At 43.3% G+C, this 23,612-nt stretch overlaps 1 protein-coding gene across 3 annotated transcripts in view; it reads right to left on the reverse strand.

Annotated features, from left to right (window-relative positions):
* The window catches only part of fcho1 (FCH and mu domain containing endocytic adaptor 1), a 65,131-nt gene that overhangs the window by 367 nt on the left and 41,152 nt on the right, over positions 1–23,612 (reverse strand). For 2 of the 3 annotated variants that reach the window (XM_084548150.1, XM_084548151.1), the window contains 21 exons: positions 23,431–23,583; positions 21,860–21,964; positions 19,352–19,450; positions 18,218–18,350; positions 17,944–18,061; positions 17,796–17,820; positions 15,305–15,365; positions 12,829–13,022; positions 12,023–12,047; positions 11,873–11,929; positions 10,930–10,981; positions 10,108–10,232; positions 8,635–9,735; positions 5,811–5,917; positions 5,164–5,359; positions 4,485–4,599; positions 4,230–4,385; positions 3,995–4,127; positions 3,110–3,306; positions 1,764–1,828; positions 734–901 (listed from right to left, as the gene is read on the reverse strand). In XM_084548150.1, the coding sequence (XP_084404276.1) occupies positions 734–901; positions 1,764–1,828; positions 3,110–3,306; positions 3,995–4,127; positions 4,230–4,385; positions 4,485–4,599; positions 5,164–5,359; positions 5,811–5,917; positions 8,635–9,735; positions 10,108–10,232; positions 10,930–10,981; positions 11,873–11,929; positions 12,023–12,047; positions 12,829–13,022; positions 15,305–15,365; positions 17,796–17,820; positions 17,944–18,061; positions 18,218–18,350; positions 19,352–19,450; positions 21,860–21,964; positions 23,431–23,583 (3,385 nt within the window). The remainder of the gene's footprint in view (positions 1–733; positions 902–1,763; positions 1,829–3,109; positions 3,307–3,994; positions 4,128–4,229; positions 4,386–4,484; positions 4,600–5,163; positions 5,360–5,810; positions 5,918–8,634; positions 9,736–10,107; positions 10,233–10,929; positions 10,982–11,872; positions 11,930–12,022; positions 12,048–12,828; positions 13,023–15,304; positions 15,366–17,795; positions 17,821–17,943; positions 18,062–18,217; positions 18,351–19,351; positions 19,451–21,859; positions 21,965–23,430; positions 23,584–23,612) is intronic. The other variant, XM_084548152.1, reaches the window with a different exon arrangement.

Raw genomic sequence — 23,612 nt, forward strand, 5'->3', positions numbered from 1 at the left:
GCTAGGTCAGTGTTTTGGGTTATTGTTCATGGTTTTTGTGGTTTTTCAGGTCACACTGTTGCTGCTATAACCGCCTGGTCAACAACAGTGTTTATGTGTCTAAGTAACGTCCACATTAATACCAGAACGAGATGTTTCCCAGCTGAACATTGAACTGTAACAAGGTGATCAGTTTTAGTCACGTCACCCGTTAGTGGTTTTAATGTTGTGGCTGATCAGCTGTGTATATTTGTCCATTAAGTAAACAAACTAAAACTAAATAAACAAACATAAACATACGTCTTTTTGTTCAAGTGTGAAAACTGTTTGGTCCAACTTAGTCTTTATTCTAAGATAAGTTAACTTACTTTAATACGTAGTAGATGTGAGAATATGACCTCAATCTATTCATCAAACTCTCAGCAAGGAAGTGAAACCGTAGTTATACATGTCTGACTTTCTGATAAACATTAGCTGCAGCCCTTTAGTTTATAATGTGTCGTTATTAGAAAGTACCAGCAATTTTAATCCAGAATAGAGGAAATCCATTCTTCCCAGAGCCAAATGTAACACGGTCAGATTACAATCCAACCCAAGAGTTAAACATATTCAAATTACGATGAAATTAAATTAAAAAAGAAAATGTTTCCTCATGCTTTTATGTGTGTGTAATATGTTATTAGACTCTATTCAGAATTGCAGTATGTTTCTATAAATAAACTAATCCCAGCGGGTCGAGTGTTCAGAGCGTCACCTGTGGCAAATCTCTTCTTGACCAGCGACATGCGGTAGCGGCTGCCCACCAGCTCCACGTCCATGCCCGACAGAGACGCCCCGGAGCCCACGAACTGAACGGCCAGGCTGGGCGGAGGGCCGCGGGGGACCTCCAGGCACTGCCAGCTGGCGCACAGAGTCCCCGAGCCTGGGACGACACACACACACACACACACACATAAATAAATACATGATGATCTTAATACACAGCAGTGAGACATACTTGTCTATTAGATTCAAGAGGAACTTTATTGCAAACCCGCCCACAGACACAGTAGGGTCGTTAATCTGACACAAAAACAAGAATGATTTAACCTGCTCATATAAACTTAATTATTAAAATACCTTTCAACCTAATCTATTATTTTAACCATTCTCTTGTCTGTGCCACATTCATTTACTTTGATTTATTCCTGTTCAGTCTTCATCAAGCTGGAATTTATCTCCTGTGTGCTTCTGTCCTACGCTCCAGACTGAACAGAGAGTATTTATGTGCAGCTGCACTTCTAACCCTTCAGTCACAAAGAAACAAAACGCAGTAAAACACGACCTGAAGGGACAGGACGGAGTTACGGTGACCTTTCAGAGCTTTTGTCGCTGCCTCATAAACCAGAGAAGTCCTCTAACTGTAAACGTTTTCTGCCTTCATCCTCCCAATCCGTCACCGAAAACCTTTCTTCTCCAAGCTTCACGCTGAGGCAATAATACCGTACATCATCCTAAATTAGAGCCAGAAATCTTTTATTAAACACCGGTTCTAAAACGAGGCCACGTGCTGACGCCGCCAACGATTCACCTCGGCTATTTAAAATTTCTCCGTCCGTCCAGACGTGATGCGGAGAAACCAGCGAGGAGGAGGAGGCGGCGGAGCTGAACACTGACTCACCACCAGTCTTAATGAAATGGGACTAATCGGTTGATTAATGGAGAGAAAGCAGGCAGAGTCTGTTTTCAGCCTCGTTCGATGCGGATTTAAAAAAAAGAAAAGAAAAAGAAAAATAAGCTCTGACCTTTGCTGTGGTTGGTCGGGGAGAGATTGGGGAGTTTCCAGAGCAGCCGGCGTTCTTCAGCGTTCCTGTGGAGGCAAATAAAAAGAGTCAGTGAAGCTCCTTCACCTCCGGCCTTTCACATTGTCTCAGTTATTCTTTAAACTACATATACTACTAAATATATTCACCGTGGAATATTGAATAAAACAATAACCTGCACATTTGAGAAGCTTAAACCTAAATAAATAAAATAAATGAACTGAGACCGGAGGTGGATGTGTCGTAAATAATTCTAAATAATTCTAATTCTAATAATTCTACTTTTATCTCTTTTGATTGCATGAATACATTTAAAACAGCAGAAGCATATATAACGATCAGCCATAACAATAAAACCAGCAACCGGTGAGTAAGTGAGTAACACGGTAATGAGATTGTCTCTGATCTGGAGCTGCCTCCTCCTCATCAACCTGTCCAGTCTTCACGATTCACGGTTATCTGCTCCCACTGAGAGTTTTATGTCCCTGTGCTCCTGTTTATCTCTATATTATGTAATAATATGAGCCTATCCTAGATGTCACTGGGCGAGAGACGGGGTACACTGGACCTGGACGGGTTTCCAGTCTATCTCAGGACTAACACAGAGAGACAGACAACCATTCACACTCACACCTACGGCCAATTTAGAATCACCAATGAACCTAACGAGCATGTCTTTGGACGGTGGGAGGAAGCTGGAGTACCTGGAGAGAACCCACGCAGACACAGGGAGAACATGCAAACTCCACACAGAACCCTGTTGCTGTGAGGCATCAGTGCTAACCACCACCACACCACTGTGCCGTCCTGTTTATATCATCTCATGGCTGATCGGTCTAAGTGTCCACAGCCGTTACGAGAAGCAGAATCGCACTGATTTTATGAATTAATAACTACATTTTCTGCCCTATATTTGTGGTCTACATAAAGATCCATCTGTACCAAACATAACTACAAATAAATCATGTTCTACTGTGAATGTATACTGTATAATAATGTAGTATAAGTCCTGAAAGCCTTTTAGAAACACAAAGAATTAAGCTCACGTTTAATTTGATTGAATTAGTGCAGAAAAATCTGAGTTTCATGTAATATTAGTCACATTATTAACTAACAGGAGCATTTGTTAGACAGGTTCAAAGTCTAACTGGAGCTTTTTCATATTAAAATAAAATGTTGATGATATTAGGATTTAAAATTTAATCTGAAGTTAAAGACAAATAGAAGATCAGCATGATTTTAGTCACTCTGCTCCTTCACAGTAAACACATGGTTCATTTATGACTCTCTGATTACATTTATTCATCATCATCATCATCGCTGCTCACCAGGAGGCGGGCGGCTGGCACTGCAGGTCTGTGGCGCTGTGGTCCAGCGGCAGCAGCACCTGAACGGCAGTGAGCTGGGTGGAGGGCGCGGTGGCGGGGCAGCAGTGATAATCCAGGGACACCCGGGTCACCGTGCCGCTCCGCTGGCACTCGGCTGAGAGGAGGAGAGGAGCCCGGCCCGGATCCTGAGACGACACCTGAGGGGAGATGAGCGGGTTTAAAAAAAATCTTTGAGTCTCTAATTACAATTTTGGGCTTTTTTTTTTTTTTTTTTGAAGGAAGTTCCTCTTTTGCTAAAGGTTCTAGCCTGGCAAATACTAATCAAGCTCCACGGTGCTGGGAAGTGAGTTCAGGGCCCACTAGAGGACGTCCTCATGACCCTCTCATGATTAAGTCTGTTTCTGATTGTTTGGTCAGAGACGTTTACACCAGTGTCCTGCTGGAAGTCATTTCCTAGTTGCTCTAGCAGAGCTCATCCTGTTCCTCCTGGCACAAAGGAGCAGATACCAGTCCTGCTGATGGACGGAGGACATTCTACCAGTCTGTCCAGCTCTCTTAGACTAACTTCCTGAGACTGAGCTGGGAGACACAGGAAACCTTCTGACATCCTGGAGGAGTTGGACCATCTGTGCAACCTCTGTAGGGTCCAGGTAGACTACCACTAGTGACACTGACTAGTCTTGGGGGGTAGTCTCATTGGTGCCCCGCTAGTGCACCTGTTGTTAATCGTATTGGCACCAAAGCAGCTGAAACTGATTAACAACTCCCTCTGCTACTCAACTGACCGGATCAATATCCTAGAAGTTCAAACTTGACGCTATACTCTGATTACAAAGTGTTCCTTTAATATTTCTGAGGAGGAGAGTCTGCATTTTAAGTCCTGACCTGATACTTGAGCAGGCCCACGTTGTAGTACGACGCCTGTGGGTTGAGTTCGGCCTCTCTCTGCAGGTAGAGCTGCAGAGCCTGCATGTTGAACCAGAAGTCTCTGGTGTCTGGGTCGCTCTGAGACGGATCGCTGCGGAGACGACAGCAGGACAAAAGTTTAACGAATCAGAGTGGACAGATTTGTTTATTTATTTATTTAGCAAAGAAAAAAAACAAATAGAAGGCAGCTCACCTGTAGAGCAGCTTCTGGTTGGGCAGGAAGTGATCGATCCTTGAGATATTGACGAGTCTGAAGCTGAGCACGGGGACGTTGGGGTTGGCTGTGAAAATGCGGGTGATGCCCGCTGGGAAGGACATGGTCAGGTCGCCTGTGATCTTCACTAGACACCTGGAGAAAGGACAAAAACAAAGCAGCTGATTTAATCATGCCGTCATAAAATAATCTTCATAAACGACCGTTTATATAGACAGGGAGCCTCATGCTGACCGGTTGTGTTGTCCACCTTTGAAGTACGCGTTGATATATTCCGTAATGGCCGCCGCTACCGGCCAGGCCTCCTGTGTGCTGAGGGAAATGGGACTAGGACCTCTGGACAGGTGCACTGTGGAGATAAAATACAGATCATGTTGAAGGAGCAGTTCTATATTCTGGAAAAGATGTTTATTTCTTGCCATGAAGAAGCTCCCGCCAGAAACTAGTTAGCTTAGCACAAAGACTGGAAATATAAAATACAGAATGGAAGTTTTCTACATTTCTTTATCTTCGCTCTTGGTTGTTTAGTTCAACGTCCCCCTCTGTCTACTGGTTTATGTTTACTGATGATGATATAACGCTGCTGCACCTTAACGCTCTGTGAATAAACGGTCGTAACCAAGGATGTTTGAGTCAAAGTTTCGATGCTCGTCGTTCACAAAAATAATCTTTTTGAGGAACTTATTGCTTCCTCTGTGAACTGAAATATGCTAATAGGCACAAACTGAAGAATAATAACAGAATATGACCAAGTACAGCGCCGATATAAAAAGCATTCAACCACCTTGAATGTTTTCTCCTTTTATAATTTGGCTTGTGCTTTTTGTTTTCCAAGAATTTAACAATAAAAACCTCACCACTGTCAAATTAAAAAGTCAAATAATAACTTTAGATGCACACTCATGAGTCTTACACTGTCTCTGTTGGTGGTCCTGGTGCTGGTACGGCAGCGGTGAGGCTTGTCCCACCCTGGCAGGGCTGGGCGCTTTGTTCTGACTCCCCCATTCGCCGTCTCTGGCCTGAGGCCCCCACTCACTGGGGCTGGAGGAAGAGGAGGAGGTGAGCGAAGGGCTGGGCTCCGGCAGCGGCGAGGAGCACAGAGACCGGGACTGAAACACAAATGTATGGATTAATAATAGATTAGCAGATTTTCAGTTAAGTGTCATAATTTATACAGTTTAGGGGGCGTCCTGGTCTAATTAGCACTAATTGAAATATATATTTACACTTTTAGAAACATCAATCAGAAGCCCTCAGTTTAGTTTTTCATGCCTTTTATATCTGAATAATACAACAGAGCAGAGGAGCTTGACAACATCTGAATATTATTTAAAGACTAATATGAGTCCAAGGCAGCATCCTAGTCATAAAATCTATATCTTATTTGTCTCTAATATAATTAGGATATATGAAATTGAGTGGGAAATATGGGGAAATAGTCAGATATGAAACTTCATAAATATTAGATGCTTCTCTTTGGTAGTACAGATGACAGATTGTTATTAGATTAATATGAATTTGTCCAATCAGCCGAGCGGTTTAGATGCGACCGGTACTCACTCTCTCACAGCCGCTGAGTCGGCCCGAAGACCTCTTGGCCCGGGTCGCTCTCGAAGGAGCAGCCGCGGCCACCTCAGCCGTGTCCTGTCTGAAGTTATGTTTGGATCCTTAGAAGCACACAGACACAGACACAGAATAAGAGTGAGTCAAAGCTGATCTGAAACACTGAACAGCAGAACGAGAGGTCAGGCGTCACGGGAAGCTGAAAACACAATTAATTGTGTCGTGTCTTCATGTTTATTTCAAAGACATCTTCCCCTCTAGAAAAGAAGAACTAAATAAATCCCTCTTATATATCAGCCCTCATCTAATCAGTCCAACACTCACATGAATTTATATGAATTTTATCTCAATAGAAGAAGGACACAGCGATTAAATTTAAATGTATTAAAAGCTGCTAAAACGTAATTATTCATATTCCCTAAGGGATTGTGCAACAACTGAGGGATGTGGATAATCTGTGTGCCTTTCATTTTTTAGCATATACTCTATATTATATTTTATTGCGTTTAACTTTTGCACTGAATGGACTGCACATTTTTTGATTGTACACGTTACAGTGACATTAAAATATATTCTATTCTATTCTATTATTTTGACAACACAAACTACAGCCTCAAAAAAATAATCAAACAGTTGAATTATCACCTTTCTGACGATGTTTCGACATAAACTGAACACTATGACCTTGATGAAGGTAAGATTTAGTGCAGGACTGTTACATTAGAATGCGTTTGTTTTCGCTAGTGTACCTAATGAACTGGCAGGTGAGTGTAATTTGACAATAAACAGACTGAATACAGGAAGTAAATGAATTTTGATGTTTTTAAGTTGTAAGAAACTACCAAAAAACTTGCATTTTAGTATTATTTCAAGCCACAATCCTAAACAAATCAGTTATTTTCATAAATTGATAAATTAAAACCGACATCTTAAAGGGGAACTACTGTTTTTTTACAACCTGGACCTTATTTCTGGCATAAAATACGGTCGTTTACTAGTTTTTTTGCAACATGGCTGAATATTTTCCCGACTCTGAGATTGTGTACCAACCATAGCAGTAGCTAATTACAGGTAAACAAGCCGGCCGGCCGTCGCGGGTGAGCGCGGCGCTCAGAGATGACATCATCCAGGTCAGAAGACATCATCCGGGGTCTGTAGGTCAATCTGCAGACCCTGGATGATGATAACAGGTAACTCTGGACTCAACGGGGAATAGCACTAGCGTATCATAACAAAATATTGGTGAAATGAACGAGTTTCGTGGCAGATAATGGGTTATTTAGAGGCTGTATTTCGGTGCCCCATTCACTCCCACTATATGGATATACGCAGATCTAAATATCTCCTGAAGGAAAAGGAATTACACAAAAGTTATATGGGTGAGTTAATGATCGAATTTTATGCTAGAAATAAGGTCCAGGTTGTAAAAAAACAGTAGTTCCCCTTTAAAGCGTCCGGTTATGAAAGATATTTAGTTTCCTGTCACGTATGAGAAGGTTTGGTATTTATTAATCAGCTGCTTCATCAGATCAACTAATCAACTCACTGAGAACGGTCTCTATAGCGTTTACATTCCTTCTCATCCACATGGACAAAGCTGCAGCTGCTTTCTTTCTTTCTCTATCTCTGGCTGTGACGGGTGAAGCCGCGACTAGATATTATTCATTCAACTTCACCTCCATCTGTGGCTAAATCTCATCATAGTTTCTAACCTCTTCAGCTGCATGTTTGTCATCTGTGATCCTGACCACACCAACCTGCCCAGTGGTCACAGCTTAAAGTTATTATCCATTCCCACCTGAATCTTATGCTTAATTCTCATATATTCATACATTATGCCAAACCTCGTAGTTTTATTCTCCTGTACTGCCGATATATTGGTGTTATAGTATGTCTATGAGCACACTGTATACTTAATGTGCGTTTGAATGCAATCTCTTATGTATCGTGGTATACGCAGCATAAATGCGTTATCCAGATGTATCTATGAATCTATCTGCTTCCTTCCCTCTCTCTTTTCCGTCTCTACCCTGTTCTTACTCGGGGGCATATCAGGCTCTGGTCCTGTGACGCATCTAGAAACTATCTGGATCGTTGCCGACGCTAAATAAATAAAATCAAACTGTGTATATCTCTCGCTCTCAAGAGTTTGAGAATGCAGTAGTTTCCATACAAATCTCAGCCAGCGCAAACATCCGCTGCATGTGGCGCTACACCTAATAAAGAAAAACAAAAAAAAACGACGCGTGCCAAAAGCTGCAGTTATAATCAGAGTCTGTCTCCGTCTGTTTTTCTTTCTAAATGCAGCTCTTTGTCTTCAGAGGAAAGGCAAACAATATTGTTAAGACAAAAGTAATCCAGGAACAAAAAAGAAATCCCCACCCCGACCTTTTAGGAGCTCTGTAACAATCGGCTCTAAAATTAGTCTGTCGTGATATAATATAAAGCTTACTAAATGAGCTGGTAATGAAACCAGGCTGATGGAAAGATTAGGTTTTGTGTTGAATAATTAAAAAGTCAACGCTGTCAGAGGATTGCTTTTATTAGAAATCAGTGCCCTGATCCTGGGAATTAATTATTTGTGCAGCAAGTGCAGAACAGAAGAAGGAACTTTTCTACATTTTATATATAAATAGGCGACTCTGTGCTTTAGTTCTGGGTCGTTTAGTTTAGTTCAGCAGTTCCTTCGTCCCCCGATTTATGCTTATTGGAGTTTATAAGGAAAGATGAAGCTGCACATTCCCTTATAAACCCTGTGATTGGTTAAAACAAAACAAAAAAACCTTTATATGAAAATTGAAGAGGGAGAAATCATCCGTACCCTTGTGAGAGCTGACAGTGCAGGTTATCTGAGTGAGATCCAGACAGTCCTGATCTTTGTCTGTGGAAAAACACAGATCCTCCTGGGGTCCTGAATGCCTCGTGAGAGGAGGGGCGTTCCTGCGCGGCTCACTCTCTGATGGTCGGTGTTTTCTCCTCTCTCCTCCTCCTCCACCTCCACCTCCTTCTCCTTTTCCACCTCCTCCTTCCTGTGACTTGGAGCTGACTCCTTCACTGAACGGGTTGTGGACAGAGTTCCAGTGAATCAGCTCCTTCTTTGGCTGAGCTGATGGTAAAGAGCTCGTATTAGCATCGAGTCCAAGTCTACTGTTGTTGGCAGAGCCGCCACCGCCGCCGCCGCCGCCGCCACCACCACCACCACCACTGTGTGGAGTAATTATTCCAGCTGCTGCCAGCGTCGACTGATGCGTCGGGCTGCCAATCATCGTGATTGCAAACGGGTCATCAGAAGACACAGGAGGCGGGAGGCTGCGGTCTCGTTTTCTGTCCCTCTCTTTGCGATTGGAGGAGGATGACGAAGAGGAAGAGGAAGGGGTTGGGAGTGTTTTGGTGTCAGCGAGGGTGACGGAGAACGGGTCTCCTCGCACCTCGACTGCTCTGGCCTCCTGGGACGGGCGAGGCGGCGGGCGAGCCCAGGCGTCAGACAGGTTCAGCGTCTCCTGGGTGACGCTCCTCTCGAAGGCGGCGAGGAAGGGGTCCTCGGGCGGGATGTGTTTGCAGTTCCACACAGACGACTCCACCTCCGGCGGGGGCAGGGACTGAGAGAAAGCAGGGAACCGCATCGACGAGGGGTCCATGTCAGGGGGGGCGCGCGAGGGACGTGACGGGGCGACGGACCAGACGCTGGCGGGGTCGTCCTGCAGGTGAGGACTGCGTCCAGGGGAGGGGTCGCGGAAAGCAGAGAGGAAAGGGTCGACCGGTCGACTCAGTTTTTGTGTCTGTTCTTTACCCTGAGACACAGGGGGCCATGCTGCCCAGCCCACGGGCTCAGGGGAGGGCCCCAGGGGCTGATGGGAAGGCGAGTCCAAGCCAGAGTCTTCCACATTCTCAGGAGAGGAGGAGTCGGATGAGAAGGCAGCGTCTGACACAGAGATGATCAGATAATTAATGACAGAGGAGACAGAACAAATATAAACAAGGAATTAGACTGATAATGTACACATTCAGGACTAAAATACACACTAAATAAGTTTGAGCACAAATACATACAAGAAAAGCCACAGAATAGAAATCAAATTCATCACGAGGGGTCAACACATACCTACTCTACTGTACTAAATACAGGAAAGTATAGTTTATGTTTCCCTTGATGCTTTGCCCTTTATTAAAGATTATTTTTTATATTTCACTTGAGGCTTCAAGGATAAAAATCAAGTAAATCAACTGGGGCTGTCTTATATTCACTCCAAACAAAAAGCATGACCCAAAATAAATGTACAACAACCTCTCTTACATTCAGAAGCACCAAAAGCGCTCTGCTCTCTGAGCTGCTCCCGGCTGTCGAAGCTTTTGGACTTGAAGGCCAGTTCCAGCGGCGGACCGAACAGGCTGTCTGAACCCGACGCTGTCGAACTCAACCTGACGGGAGAGCAGGAAGGGGGGGAAAAGAGAAAAAAGATAATTAAGAGGAGAGCGGAGGAGGAGTGATGGTGAGGAGAGAAGAGGGAATGAAAGAGGAGGAGAGGGAGCTCAGAAGTATGGGTGTTAAGTGAGAGTTGGAAACGGGAGGTTATTAAAAATGAAGGACGAAAAAGACGAAGAGTGCAGGACATCTTGTATCTTTGTGGAAGGATGTAAGTTTTCCTGCTTTGTAGCGTGTTGTGATCTCAGGATTATTTCCACAATCTTATATTTATGTGAGATAAACAAAACTTTACACTTCAACCCTTTACACACAGTGATAATGGCGTGTAATATCCTGTGCAGCCAGGTGCTTAAATATGATGAATGGCCTGAAACCAGAAGAGTAGAGGCTATTACAGGAGTAGATTAATGTCCACTGCTTTGCTTTATGGGTCTATATATTTAGTTTTCTCTATAAACATGTGTGCTGGTGCCCTAGTCTGGTATTTCTGGGCTTGTTTCGTTTTCTAAACTCAAGCAAAAGAAAAATACCGTAGCTTAAGAGGGAGAGCAACGAGGTGAAAGCTAGAATATGGCCAAAAATAAATGAAGGCTGGTGACAGTCTGTGAAGAACAGTGAATTTGTCCTTCTGGTTCGCTCAGAGACGGATATGAAGAAGAGGGAGGGAGATGAAGGGCAGAGGCAGCTCACCTGCTGTGATCGGGGCTGGAGGTGGACCTGCGTAGGCCCTCCTGCTCTCCATCTGTGAAGAGACGACACACACACAATGAGATACAGCGACTTGCTGCAGAGGATGTTCCCTCATCAGGTCTAATCAGCTGCACGGTGTTCTTCGTCAGAGCAGCGATCGAGAGGAGGGGGTGAGATAAGGCGGCGAGAGAGAGAGGGGGGAGAGAGGGGGGCGGGTGAACCCATCAGCCATTACCTTCTCTGTGATAAATACCAGCAATTAGTCTGGTCTCTCTGAGCTCCAGACACCGCTGCTGTCACTGCAGAGTAACCGCTCTAATCAGCGGCTGATCATTAATCCTGCTGCCTCTGGATTTAAAGAGGGAGAGACTCCCTGCTGCAGTAGGGAAGCAGGTTGTAGCTCCTCACACTCCTCACACTAACCTGCTGATAGCCAGCAAACCTGTTTGGTGATAAAACACGCGTTGGAGCACGAGCAGAGGGCCGGGGGTGACTAATGGAGCGTGGCTGTTCATGGAAGGTCAGCCAGTGAAGAGATGTGCTGTCTAGAGGGGAAACAGAAGGGGCTAAGGAGGCCGGGGACGCAGCACGAAGCCATCAATAATTTACTGCTGCTAAAAATGTGTCTGTGGGAATCTTTTAAAATTACAAACAACACTGGAAGATTGATATTTATTGCTGCTTTTGTATTGATGAGCACAAATGCAGAATTAATGCTGCAGCTAGCAAACCAGTTCCACTATCGACTGACCTTCTTCTAATAATTACTTCTCTCCAAGGAAGTAATTATTTCAAATTATTTGTTGAATCCAACCAAAAAACTGTATGAATAAGAAAAAGCATCAAACCTGGAGACAGAAAACTTGTAACTTATTTATTTATTTTGGTTTGATTTATTAATTAACCCACCGCTAACAGACAGCAAGAGACTGAAGAGACTCACCTCTGTGGGAGGCAGCTTCACCTTCTTCTGATCGGACTCCTGCGGTGCTCGAGTTTCCTGCAGAGATGCAACAGCTCATTTGAGTTATTGATGCACAAGTGCAGATTAATGCATAGTGTTTATTTTCTATTGCCTCATGACTGAACTTACTGGAGAGATGCTGCTTCCTTTGCACCTGAAAGGCAGGAAGAAATGGTTCATTACACTGGATTCATTCATAAAATATACTGTTTTTTTTATTATTTTTCTCACCAAAATATATTAAAAGCAGCAGACTGTCTTTTAATCTTTACCAACATCCCTCAGCGTTGTAGCCTTAGCTTCTAGTGAATAAATAGTGCAGTTGTAATATTTTTAGAGGCATCAGGGCGGCTGGGCTCAGACTTGGAAATAAGGTGAGGAGCTCAGAGTAGAGCTGGCAGGTCGAAAAGGACCAGCCTGAGCTTCCCCTGCTGACAGAATTTTTTAGGAATTGATTATGCTCCAGCAAAGATCTTCAGGGCCAAACAAATCGTTTGATGGGCAGAAGAGTAACAGCAACATAGTCATACACTTAATTTAGGTGCTGTTAGGTATTTTGTTCCCAAAAAACTGTCTCTATCCAACTACATGCAGAGACTCTATAGACTCAGACTACCCAGACTGCTCCTGGGTGCCTCCTCTAGGTTTACTGGCAGGAAGAGGTAGACTGCAAATTAGTTAATAAGGGTTATAAATCTCTACTATCCTGGGATTTCTAATGAGGAAGACGTTTCCAAATTCAGTGGATGAAAATCGATGGCATTCAGTAGCCTAATAAATATTTTCTTTATGTGTGATAGGAAAACAGCGTAAAAACCTTTTAAGATCACATCACTAGTTATTTTAGTCATCACTTTTTTCCATTTTTTTGTGTTTGTTCAGGGCAGTTTTAGATTTCTGCAGAACACTCCAGTCAAAACAAAAACCACAACAACCTGCTGCCGCGTTCCTCTGTTGGGCGGCAGGGTGAGCGCCCCGACCGTGGCTTTCAGCTCTTTCTCTGTGGCGACTGAGTTGCTGCGATTGCTGCTGGCCACCGGTCTGATCTGGATGTGGAACTTCTTGGGCTCCTCGTCATCAAAGTCCGAATCACTAGAATAGAAGTTGCTCTCCTTCTCCTCAGGGCAGCGTACACACACAGAGAGAAAGAGGAGGGTCAAGGAGAAAAAGCTCTAACTGCAAACAGGGATGAGACATGATTCATCCGTCCAGTGAGTTTCAAGACACTGGAGATGAAGAGTGGATCCATATTGGTTTAATTTTCTTTGGAGCTCTGAAGAAACATAAAGGTGCACGTTCTTAAATATTTCTATTTAATTTGAAACAGCAGCACGACACTAGCAGTCATACTAGAAAGACAAAAGCAGAGGCAGAAGCCCTGCAGAGTTTCCTGCAGGTAAATGCTGTTAAAAAGCCAAATCGCCACTTCCTGCTGCACCTTCACCCACATCAAAAGTCACCACCCCTTCCTCTCCTCCTGCTGTACACGCTTCAGTCACGTGCACCTCAGGGGGTCGAAGACAAAAGCAGGAAGAGTTGTTATCTGTGCTCTGACATGACTGATAAAGGAAGTCAAGTACTAGAGTATTAGATTAGAAAGCTGGAGGACAGTAGGCGGCTCAGTTTAACCCGACTTTACCTCGTCTGCTGCAGTTAACGAGCAGGATGCATTTACTCATTTGAGCCAACAAACGCGTCTCAGATCTTTATAATCATGTAGCTCTACAGCTAATGAGGCCACGAACGCAGATCATTCAACTGAAAAATTGGCTAAACCTCGCCTCTCACCTCCGACCTTCTGATTACGCTCCATTTAAAACCTCTCCGTCTCAGTTAGGGGTCTCTGTGTCGTCTGTTCAGCGATCTGATGAGGTTTAATGTGCTGCAAACGGAGTCTGACGCATGACTTAGTCAAATTTGTAACATGAATCTGAAATGTGTGGGGAATCCAGATGACGGGATATAACAACTATGAAGGCACCAGCTGTTCTTCTGACTCTGCTTTATGTTCATTTGCCAGATGGTGTGTTTCATATGTCAGCTCAGTACAGTAACAAATAAATGATCAGGTCATTTCCAACTGACAAACTTAACAAGATGCAGATTAACAAGATGCATTCTTTTCAGACTCCGTTGTAGTTTATTTCACACATTGTAATTAATACAAACCTCTGCTTTTTTTGAACAAATAAGATAAAAGTAAACTTTACTGTGTAATATGTTCAGTGTAACAGGTTTGCGTTTGCGTGGGAGCCTGTCAAAAACCTGTCCATCTCATCGCTCCCATCCCATCCCACAAAAATACTCCCGTCATATCCTGTTCACATGACCGCCCCCCCAAAAAAATCCTGTCCCACAAAATCCAGAGACAAAGACTCTTAAATCCTGCCCTGCTTCCTATGTTGTTGTCTAAAGTTGGGCGCACTCACCACATTGCAGCGTAATTTTTTAATTTAATCTCCGGCTCCGTCCCGGTCCCGCCAGGTCCCGTTGATTATTTGCTCTATCCCATCCCTATCACGTTACCAACAATGAAAATGACTCCCGTGGGAATACCGTGGTTCGTGGGAGTCCCGAAAAACTGTCACCCTCTAATTCGATTGGCTCTGCAACCCCCCTAGGGGGCGCGCCCCCCACTTTGGGAACCACTGCCTTTATGGGATAGTTGTCGGTGAAAAGAGACAGAAAGTGAAGTGGAGAGAGACGGGACGACTAAGGGCTCGTTTTATGGGGGGCACCCACTCAACCAGTTGAGTTAAAAGGGCAATAAAAAAATAAATAAAAGAAAGTATCTCTTCAAAGTGGACTAGTGTTTATGACCTAATTAGAGAGTCCGCAAAAGAAAGATGAAAGTAAAAGGTGTTATATGCAACAAAGGAACCCAGCCAACATTTGTCAGAACTAGACTGGACATAAAAAAAAATATACAGTGCCTGGATCCTATCCCAGCTGTCATTGGGCGAGAGGCGGGGTACACCCTGGACAGGTCTCCAGTCTATCACAGGGCTAACACAGAGAGACAGACAACCATTCACACTCTCACCTAGAATCACTAGTTTACCTAACGAGCATGTCTTTGGACGGTGGGAGGAAGCTGGAGTACCTGGAGAGAAATCTCTACCTCATCTTGGTGGTTAAAATCTCCACTCTGGGTTCCTGTTCCTCTCTAACCACCTTCATCCGGGACTCCACTCTACTATACATCGATTCTCTGTGGAGTCAAACCACCCAAACATTTATTCTCACAAGCTTTCGTTACTTCAGGATATTTTGATTTGGAGCGTGTTGTCGAAGTGTTCGGGATACACTTGTAATTTTCTTTACCGCCTGTGTTATTAATTTTTTGTGTAAGTATGAGAATAAAGTTTTTTTTCACACCTTGAATCTCCACATTAAAAAAAGAAAGGATATCATTCTGTGTGCTGTCAGCTCGGATGACGAACCCCTCGTCGTCTACTTCCAGGGGTGAATTCTGCATGAATGAAGAGAGAGAGAGAGAGAGAGAGAGAGAGAGAGAGAGAGAGAGAGAGAGAGAGAGAGACCAGCTGGGTCAGCAGCACAGAGACAAACAGCAAACATACTGTGTTACTCAGCACTTCAGCCTACATGCACCGCTGAGAGATTTCCATTAGAGTGTGTGAGCGAATAAACAAACCCTACAAACGCTGGCGAGTGCGAGCCGGTGACAAACTGCTACAACTGTAAACGTGCTTTAACCGAGAGCTCAAATTAAAGCCGCGCGCTGAAAGCTGCAAGAGCACTTTGAGTAAATCGTTTAATCAAGCCAAGACGTCTTGAGAGTGTCGTTAAATATAACACACAGACACACACGCACACGAGGAAAGGGCAGACTAAATAACATCCAGCCAACGTGGGAGCAGTTGTTATTATTAGACTGTGAGTGGATGTTATTTCATTACATCTGTAAGCAGATCTCAACAGGTCGGGGCTGATATGACGAGTGTAATCGTAGCTACTCGTGAGATAGTGAAAGAAAATCTGGTTGGATAAGTTTAGTTAGCAGATCATAGTGTAATAAAATTAATTATAGCAGCGGCTACGCTACAGTTAGAGACAGACTGGCAGCATCTCTAATTTAAGCCACTTTTACTTCTTTAATTTTGTTTCCTAAAGATTCACGATCATTTCTATTCATCCATTTCAGCAGCTGCAGGTAAAAACTTAAACACTAAAGCTCCAATAAACCATGAGACATGACGTCTGCATTGGCACACCGGATATGTTGGCGACCGGCCGAACAAAGAAAGCCATACATCTGGACGCAAAGAGATAAATATTATTATCAAGAGCTGGCGAAGCACAAACTCAACGTTGGCAGTTTGGGCTACTGGACGTCAAGCAAGTCACTGTACGTTAAACACACAAGTTTTTTGGCTCACGATTGCAGCTATAAGCAACGTTGGCCAGCTGTTGCCTGTGCAGATTCTTATTAGTATTATATACGTTTATATTATCTAAAACAAAGGCGACTAGACTTGTTTGAGTTTTCTTGCAGATGCTTCATCATCATCCAAGTATCGTCTTTTTTCTCCAGAGGATATGTTGGTGGAGTCCACCTTACAACTCACATGACTAGAGGATGCTGTTCAGACTAAACAGACGGCGTAACCTATGCACATTACCTACGCACATAGCCTACTTGTGCGCTCGTCAGTCTGCCTCGCTCTGTTAAAACGCCACCCAAACGCTAGCCGAAATTTCACCGAAGGCGAATCGTACAAATGTTTGCATCTCCGAACCTCCTCAGTTAACCTTTTCCTCGATGTGTTCCATCTTTATTGATCCAAAACAATCAATTTGAAAATTGCGTAGATGGAGAAGCAGCCGGAAAAACTAAACACGGCACTATCAAGCGGACCGATCACAGCTCTTGCAGTCTGCGTCGCTGCAGTTACATTTCTGGAGAGGTGCACATCAGGCTACGGCGTTAGGGTCTACTCTGCATATGCTCTGTGCTGTTGCCGTAGCTATGCCGTCAAACTGACACAGAAGTCTAAACCGTCATGGGTTGTATAGCGGTTCCCCAACGACCCATTGACACCCAGAAATCTGTGTCTAAACAGATGAGGCGGACTGAAATACCAGTTATCAACCACTTACAAACACAGTCGTAACATCCGTCCCACAGAGTCTAGAGTTTCCAGTCATTAATTGGTTGTTAGAAAAATTGTGTAAAAAAAAAAAACAACAACTGCATGTGACTATTGGGTTGTTAACAAACCTCAGTCCCATGACTTTAAAGGGGACACAACCCACAGATGTTCCTATTAAAAACCTAAACTCCACAACAATCATTTAGATCTGAAAAGGAAACTCAAACAAGTCCAGCTACGTTTATTCATAGTCAATATCTCCCTCAAAAGTGTTTTGATTTGGAAAAACATCTTTATCATTAAGACAGCTAAGTGTTCTCTGAACTGAAAGAACTTCCCTTACCTACAAATTATTTTCCATTAACAGTTCCTCTTATAATCTTCAATCTGAGGATTGCAGCCAGATAATTAATGCTGAAGGTGTAAAATAAATCTCTCTTCACATCAGTCTGTTAGATAACTTCCTATAACCAACAGCAGCATCCAAAGCCCTTTCATAGCGATGTACACAAACAAACACACCATCCCGTGTGTAGCTGAGAACCTCCCCCTCCGGCTGCTACGTTATCAAACAAATCTCTTCTCAGAAGTACCAGAATAAACCTGGGAAACCCCACACCATCACTCATTATCACACTCTCTATACCCCCTCACCTACTTTCCAAAAACACACGCACACATTTCCACACTCGTAGAGCAGAAGCCCCTCTAACCGTCTGCAGAGACATCTGAGATCTAGTCTGATGTCTCCGCGGTATTTGGGTGTGAATGATTTTACATTTACTCACCAGTGCCTCCGTCACAGCTGAATCCCTGTGAATTTTAAAAGAGAAACCCACGTCAGAATTATTTTTATTATTTCTGTAAAGGCACAGACTCACGACAGGAGCATAGTACAGAAATTAGTTTAATTTCAGAACAGCTGATGCGACTCACGTGGAGTCTGGCTCTTTGTCCCTCTTGCCGAGGCCGGGGATCCTGAAGGCTTTTCCTCGACTCTTTTTTACACCTTCAGGTGCCAGAGCTGTCATGTACTCCTCGAATCCAACCAGAGCTGCAACCAGACAGTCAGACAAAAATAAGCAACACACACACACGCGTGAACAGCATCCACACACAGTTTGAATTATTCAGCCTCCACACCACCGCTTTGAACGTGGGTGTCTTCATATGCTGATAGTTACACGACAGCTGAATAGTGTGCATTTACATTTTAGCCTCCTTCCCGCTGGAGGGCTCATGGTACCTGGCCTGTCTTTGCCCGTTCCCTTCTGCTCGGCAAATTTCTGAATGAGGTTATCGATGCCGATGTTTTCCACATTCTGCTTGAATTCCTCGTGGACCTGCAGCAGAGAAGAGCAGAATGATCTGTTGGTCCGTTATGGAAAATCTTTTTTTTATTGTTCGTTTCTGTGAAAGATGGCAAACTTCTCATTTCCACCTGGATGCAACTATTCAATCCAGCTTTACAAAGGTTCTTGTAACACTCAAGCGCACACCAGCAAGAAACTGTGGACCGGCACAAGTGTTAAAGTGCACATAATGTGTGATGATCAAGATTGTTATAATCTGAATGATCACACCGAGCGTTAGCCATGCACTGTATTTAAAGATGGAGGCGTGTACATCCATCATAGCGCGAAGCAGACTGCAGACTAATTCAAATACTTTATACCGTGATATTATTCAAACAGATGGGTGCATATAGTGACTAAAACATTTTTTGCATGAGGCTACAAACATTTTGACATGGAAGGTCAACGGGGATTGACGATTTTGAAGGAAGAGTCAAGTGGTCATTGGAGGAACTGTAGGTTTTTAAAACTTAATTTTTCAGACTTGCAGGTTGTTGCATAAACCGAATAGGCATAACATTATGACCACCTTCCTAATACTGTGTAGGTCTCCCTTGTGCCTCCAAAACAGTTGTGACTCATCAGAAAATGGACATGGTTCTTCTGAGGGTGTCCTGTGGTGTGTGGCAACAGGATGTTGTTAGTGGGGGGCCTTTGAGGCTAAGGGCCTCTGTGGATCACCCCACAGATACTTGATCAGTTTGGGATCTAGTGCATTTGGAGGCCAGATCAACACCTTGTGCTGTTCTTCATGTTTTTCTTTTAGTTGTTCCTAAAGCGTTTTGCTGCATCCTGCTGGGGTGGCTGCTGCCATCAAGGAGTGTCATTGCTATGGGGTGGGGGTGCCTGGTCTGGTCTAGGTGGGTGCTACATGTCTAAGTAACATCCACATGAATGAATGAATGCCAGGTCCAAAAGTTTCCCAGCAGAACGATGAATTGTCACATGATGATCAAGTTCAAAAACAAATGTTGAGGGCTCCAACTTACCTGTCCCACCTGGACGTGAGTGTCTTCTATGGAGTGGGAATAACCTTTGATCAGCTGTTTCATCTGGCGTAGGTGACTCTCCTCAATTTCCTGAAACTTCTACTTAAAAAAAATACACAAACATAAACAGAGACGGTGAAAAAAAATCCAAAATCTAATCTAATGAATCTACTGTTGGTTAATTCATCTTCTTCTCAACTAAACTTTACTTAAATGGTCCTCAACATCAGCACGTAAAAGGCTCATTGTTACACAATTATTCTGCGGTTTGCCTTTTTATTGTTTTGCTAATTAAATCCTTTTCAAACCAACTAAATAACATCAAAGCCTCCACTTTAGCCAGTTTTAATTTAATTTCTGGTGAAGAGACGCAGGTTAACCACACAGAAAATAAAGTTTCCAGCCTAAATCATTTAGCTTGTCTTGTTTATACGAGGGCGTACAAGTTTAATTGTGTGTGATTTTATTTTTATTTTATTAAGTCTTCTGTTTCAGTTTTTATTGCTGAGGTTGATATTTTTTTTTCTTGTGCTTTCTGCATAATGGTGTGTGTTAGGGGGGCATTCAAACAAGCACCAGAATCCAATAAACTTAAAACTCCAGCTACAACATAAAGTACATAAAGTGAAAATAGACTTTGAGAGAGAGAGAGATGAGCTGCAGAGAGGCAGTCAGCCAGCAGAAGAGAGGCTGGGTTGCCAGGTTGTTAAACCGGAGATAATTCAAGAGGATTTAGTATTTAGGTTTGATCCCACTCTTTATGCAGCCAGCTCATTTGTCGCTGTCTACTTTAGGGGAATTGTCTTGATATAGTGGCGCTGGCTTTTGTTCGAGAAGTGAGCTTGCGAGCGGAGTCGTGCCAGCTCCTTTTCTCCAATTATGCAGACAAAATCTGGGCACGGAGAGCAAACATAAAACACCCTCTGCTCTCAGCCTTCACCAGGTCTCTCTTCCATCAGCTCTGTGCCACTGCTGCAGGTCATCTGGAAAAGTAAAAACACTTTTCCTCCTGTGATCTTTGAAGCGCTGCACTAATAACGATTTCTTAGGATGCTTTCACACCTAATACTTTTAGTTTCAAATATAACTCCTGTGCAGTGCGGCAACAAGAGCTTAAGAATAGAGCCTTAACAATTAGGTGATGAAAGCTGGGGTCAGACTGGAGGAGTTTTGAGATCAGGTTCTGAAATGAAGCTTGTTTCAAACTTCACGGATACTTTTCTCTCTAATCTCAAACTTGCACACATACTACAGGATTTGAAAATAACAGCTCAACACATACTACAGGATATGATTTAGAGTATTGTGCCAAACCAAACAATTTTCCACCGATCAGGCATAACATCCTAACATGGTGTAGGTCTCCCTTGTGCCTCCAAAACAGCTGTGACTCATCAGAGAATGGACATTGGTCTTCTGAGGGTGTCCTGTGGTGTCTCGCAAAAGGATGTTGTTAGTGGGGGGGCTTTGGGTCCTATGGGTTGAGGGGAGGGGCCTCTGTGGATCATCCCACAGATACTTGATCAATTTGGGATCTTGTGAATTTGGAGGCCAGGTCAACACATGGTGCTATTCTTCATGCTGTTCCTAAAGTGTTTTTGTGTGCGTGTCTGTGTCAGGCTGCATCCTGCTGGGGATGACTGTTGCCATCAAAGAGTGTCTTTGCTATGGGGTGGGGGTGCCTGGTCTGGTCTAGGTGGCTGGTACATGTCTAAGTAACATCCACATGAATGAATGCCAGGTCCAAAAGTTTCCACAGCAGAACATTGAGTTGTCACAAGATGATCAATGTTATTTACTTCCCCTCTCAGTGGTTTTAATGTTGTGGCTGATCGGTGTATAGATTCTCTTCTACATTAGTTTCTGTTTTTCTGGGTTTCTTGAGAACATAAGCATGAAGATAAAACCCCCAAAAAACAACCATTTTCTTTTCTCTGATGAGCTGAACTAAAGGTGTAAATAATTTGCTCTCCTTCAGTTTCATGTCTTGCTCAATTTCATCTTCGATCTTTTGACACATGTTGTTCTCCCATGTGCCACGTATTCGCTTCCTAATTATGACCAGAGCTTCCCCTTCAAAGCTATTACACGAGATAATTGGTCACAAGGATTCCAGTCATCATTTCAAATGTAAAACACAGAAGCACTCATTTGGGTTTGTTGAAGATTTCCATGGAAACAGCAGCAGTAACCATGGAAGTGTGGAGGCAGTGATTAAAGGTAATGAGCGGGGTGCACGATGTGTGTGTGTGCGCAAGTGGGTGGGTGTTTTTAGGAGTCGGGGATTGAGGTTTCCTTTTTAGGGGAAGGCACGATGCAGGATAAGAAACTAAAGGATAAGACGGAGGTAGGGGGGCTGCAGAGAGGGTTAGTAACGGAGATTTGGAGAAAGATAAAGCGCAGGAGGAGGAGAAATATATAAAAACACCCCATGTGAAGGTGGGAGAGGCAGATTTAAGAAAAAAAAACAAAACAGCGGCCCTTGGCCCAGCTGGAGTCAGAGCTGACCTGGGCGGACTCGCTCATCTTCTGCTCAAACTCTCCTCCCACGCGGTTGTATTTCTCGATGCACAACGCAAACGACTCGGCCGCTTTCTTAGACTTCAGCTCCGCCTAGTGAGAAGACAAGGTAAAAGGAAAATAACGGGCTTAAATCTACTGACTGGTATTCAACAGACATAAAAATGAATAGCTTGGTAAGTGAATAAGAACAATTTCCTCCCTATAATTACAACTAATACATTCGCTATTCAGTCTGCACTCATGTTGTTTTCAATGTTTACCAAGCAGGAACAAATCAGATTTATTTAAATTATGGCAGACATCAGGGTCAGTGAAACAGACTCTCTTCTCAGGAGGCAGCCGAAAGAGATGATTAACCTCCATGAGACAGGAAATAATAACATAACATCCTAAAGTTTATTCATTTATTTTGATGCAAGGTATTTAAAAAATATATCTTAAAGATTTTACACCCACAACATTCAGAAAAATACCCTGTTTAAGCAAAAACCAAAAGTTCAAGCTTCCCAAATCCAAAGTGATTATTTTGGGGGTTTGGAGATTTTAATGGGATCTGATGGAAACTGTGGCAGCATTATTGTGTCATACGAGAGAGGTTTCATCCCTAGACAGGAAGCATCTATGGACTAAAACATACTTTAAATTAGGGCCGTCAATAGATTCATATACTCAATGCGCTATAATCACACTTTTTAATATGATTTTAATGTACACAGAAGGATAATTTTTCAGGTTTTTCTTACGTAACATCAACAGTAAAAGCAGATAAGTCTGGTCTTGTTGAGAGAACTATCTAGCAGGAGTTTGAAGCTGAACTTGCAGGTCATTTCTTTATCAACATGAGCTTGTTTTTCCTTCTTCTTCTTCTGCTTTCGCCTGGGATTTTTTGTAAGTTTTGACACTACAGGGCCTATTACTGCTGAGTAAAATTCATTTATTTAGTTTTTTTTTTTTTTTTTACTACGATCACACTTCAGACTGTGCTTGTTTTCTTGAAGCACTGTTACCAAGCACTTCCATATTTTCCCAAATGACTAGATTAAGATTTTCCAGGCCTGGCTCCACCACATTTTTAATGATTGATCGATGGAAAGACAGTTTTTTCCTCTGCTGCTGCTTCTTCTTCTTCTTCTTCTTCTTCTTCTGCTGTGGCCCTACAGGGCGTGTTACTGCCCTCCGCAGAGTAAAATCTTTGTAGTACTACAGACTGTGCTTGTTTTCTTGAAGGGCTGCTACCGAGCACCTCCAGATTTTCCCCAAACGACTAGATTAAGATTTTCCAGGCTTCGTTCCACCACACTGGTGCAAACTTTTAATGATTACTGATGGAAAAAGTATATATCTTGAATCTCACCAGATGTCAAGTCTTAGCTTTTAGTTTGAAGGACAGATCATACCAAACAACAACCTGGATGATTTCTTTAACTTGAAGCAAACTGGTTCCTAATCATGCATTACCCAAAACATTACTGAATAAGTTAATTAGTGTTTTTTAATCCTGCAGAAACTAGTTCTGTGCAGAATCATTATGAAAAAAAGTGCTAGTGCTAGCCCACCTTCTCCAGCTCTTTCTGTGGCGCTCCCTCCTTCCTGAGCCGGTCCAGCTCCAAACACTTGCTGTGGTAACCCTCCTTTGACTTTTGAAGGTGACCGCTCTGAACCTGCAGCGCCTGCACTGCCTCCACTGTCCCCACCATCTCCTCCTTTGTCTGGGTGACACACGCACACACGCACATGT

The sequence above is a fragment of the Chelon labrosus genome, assembly GCF_963514085.1.
Source record: "Chelon labrosus genome assembly, chromosome: 7".
NCBI classification, from domain to species: domain Eukaryota; kingdom Metazoa; phylum Chordata; class Actinopteri; order Mugiliformes; family Mugilidae; genus Chelon; species Chelon labrosus.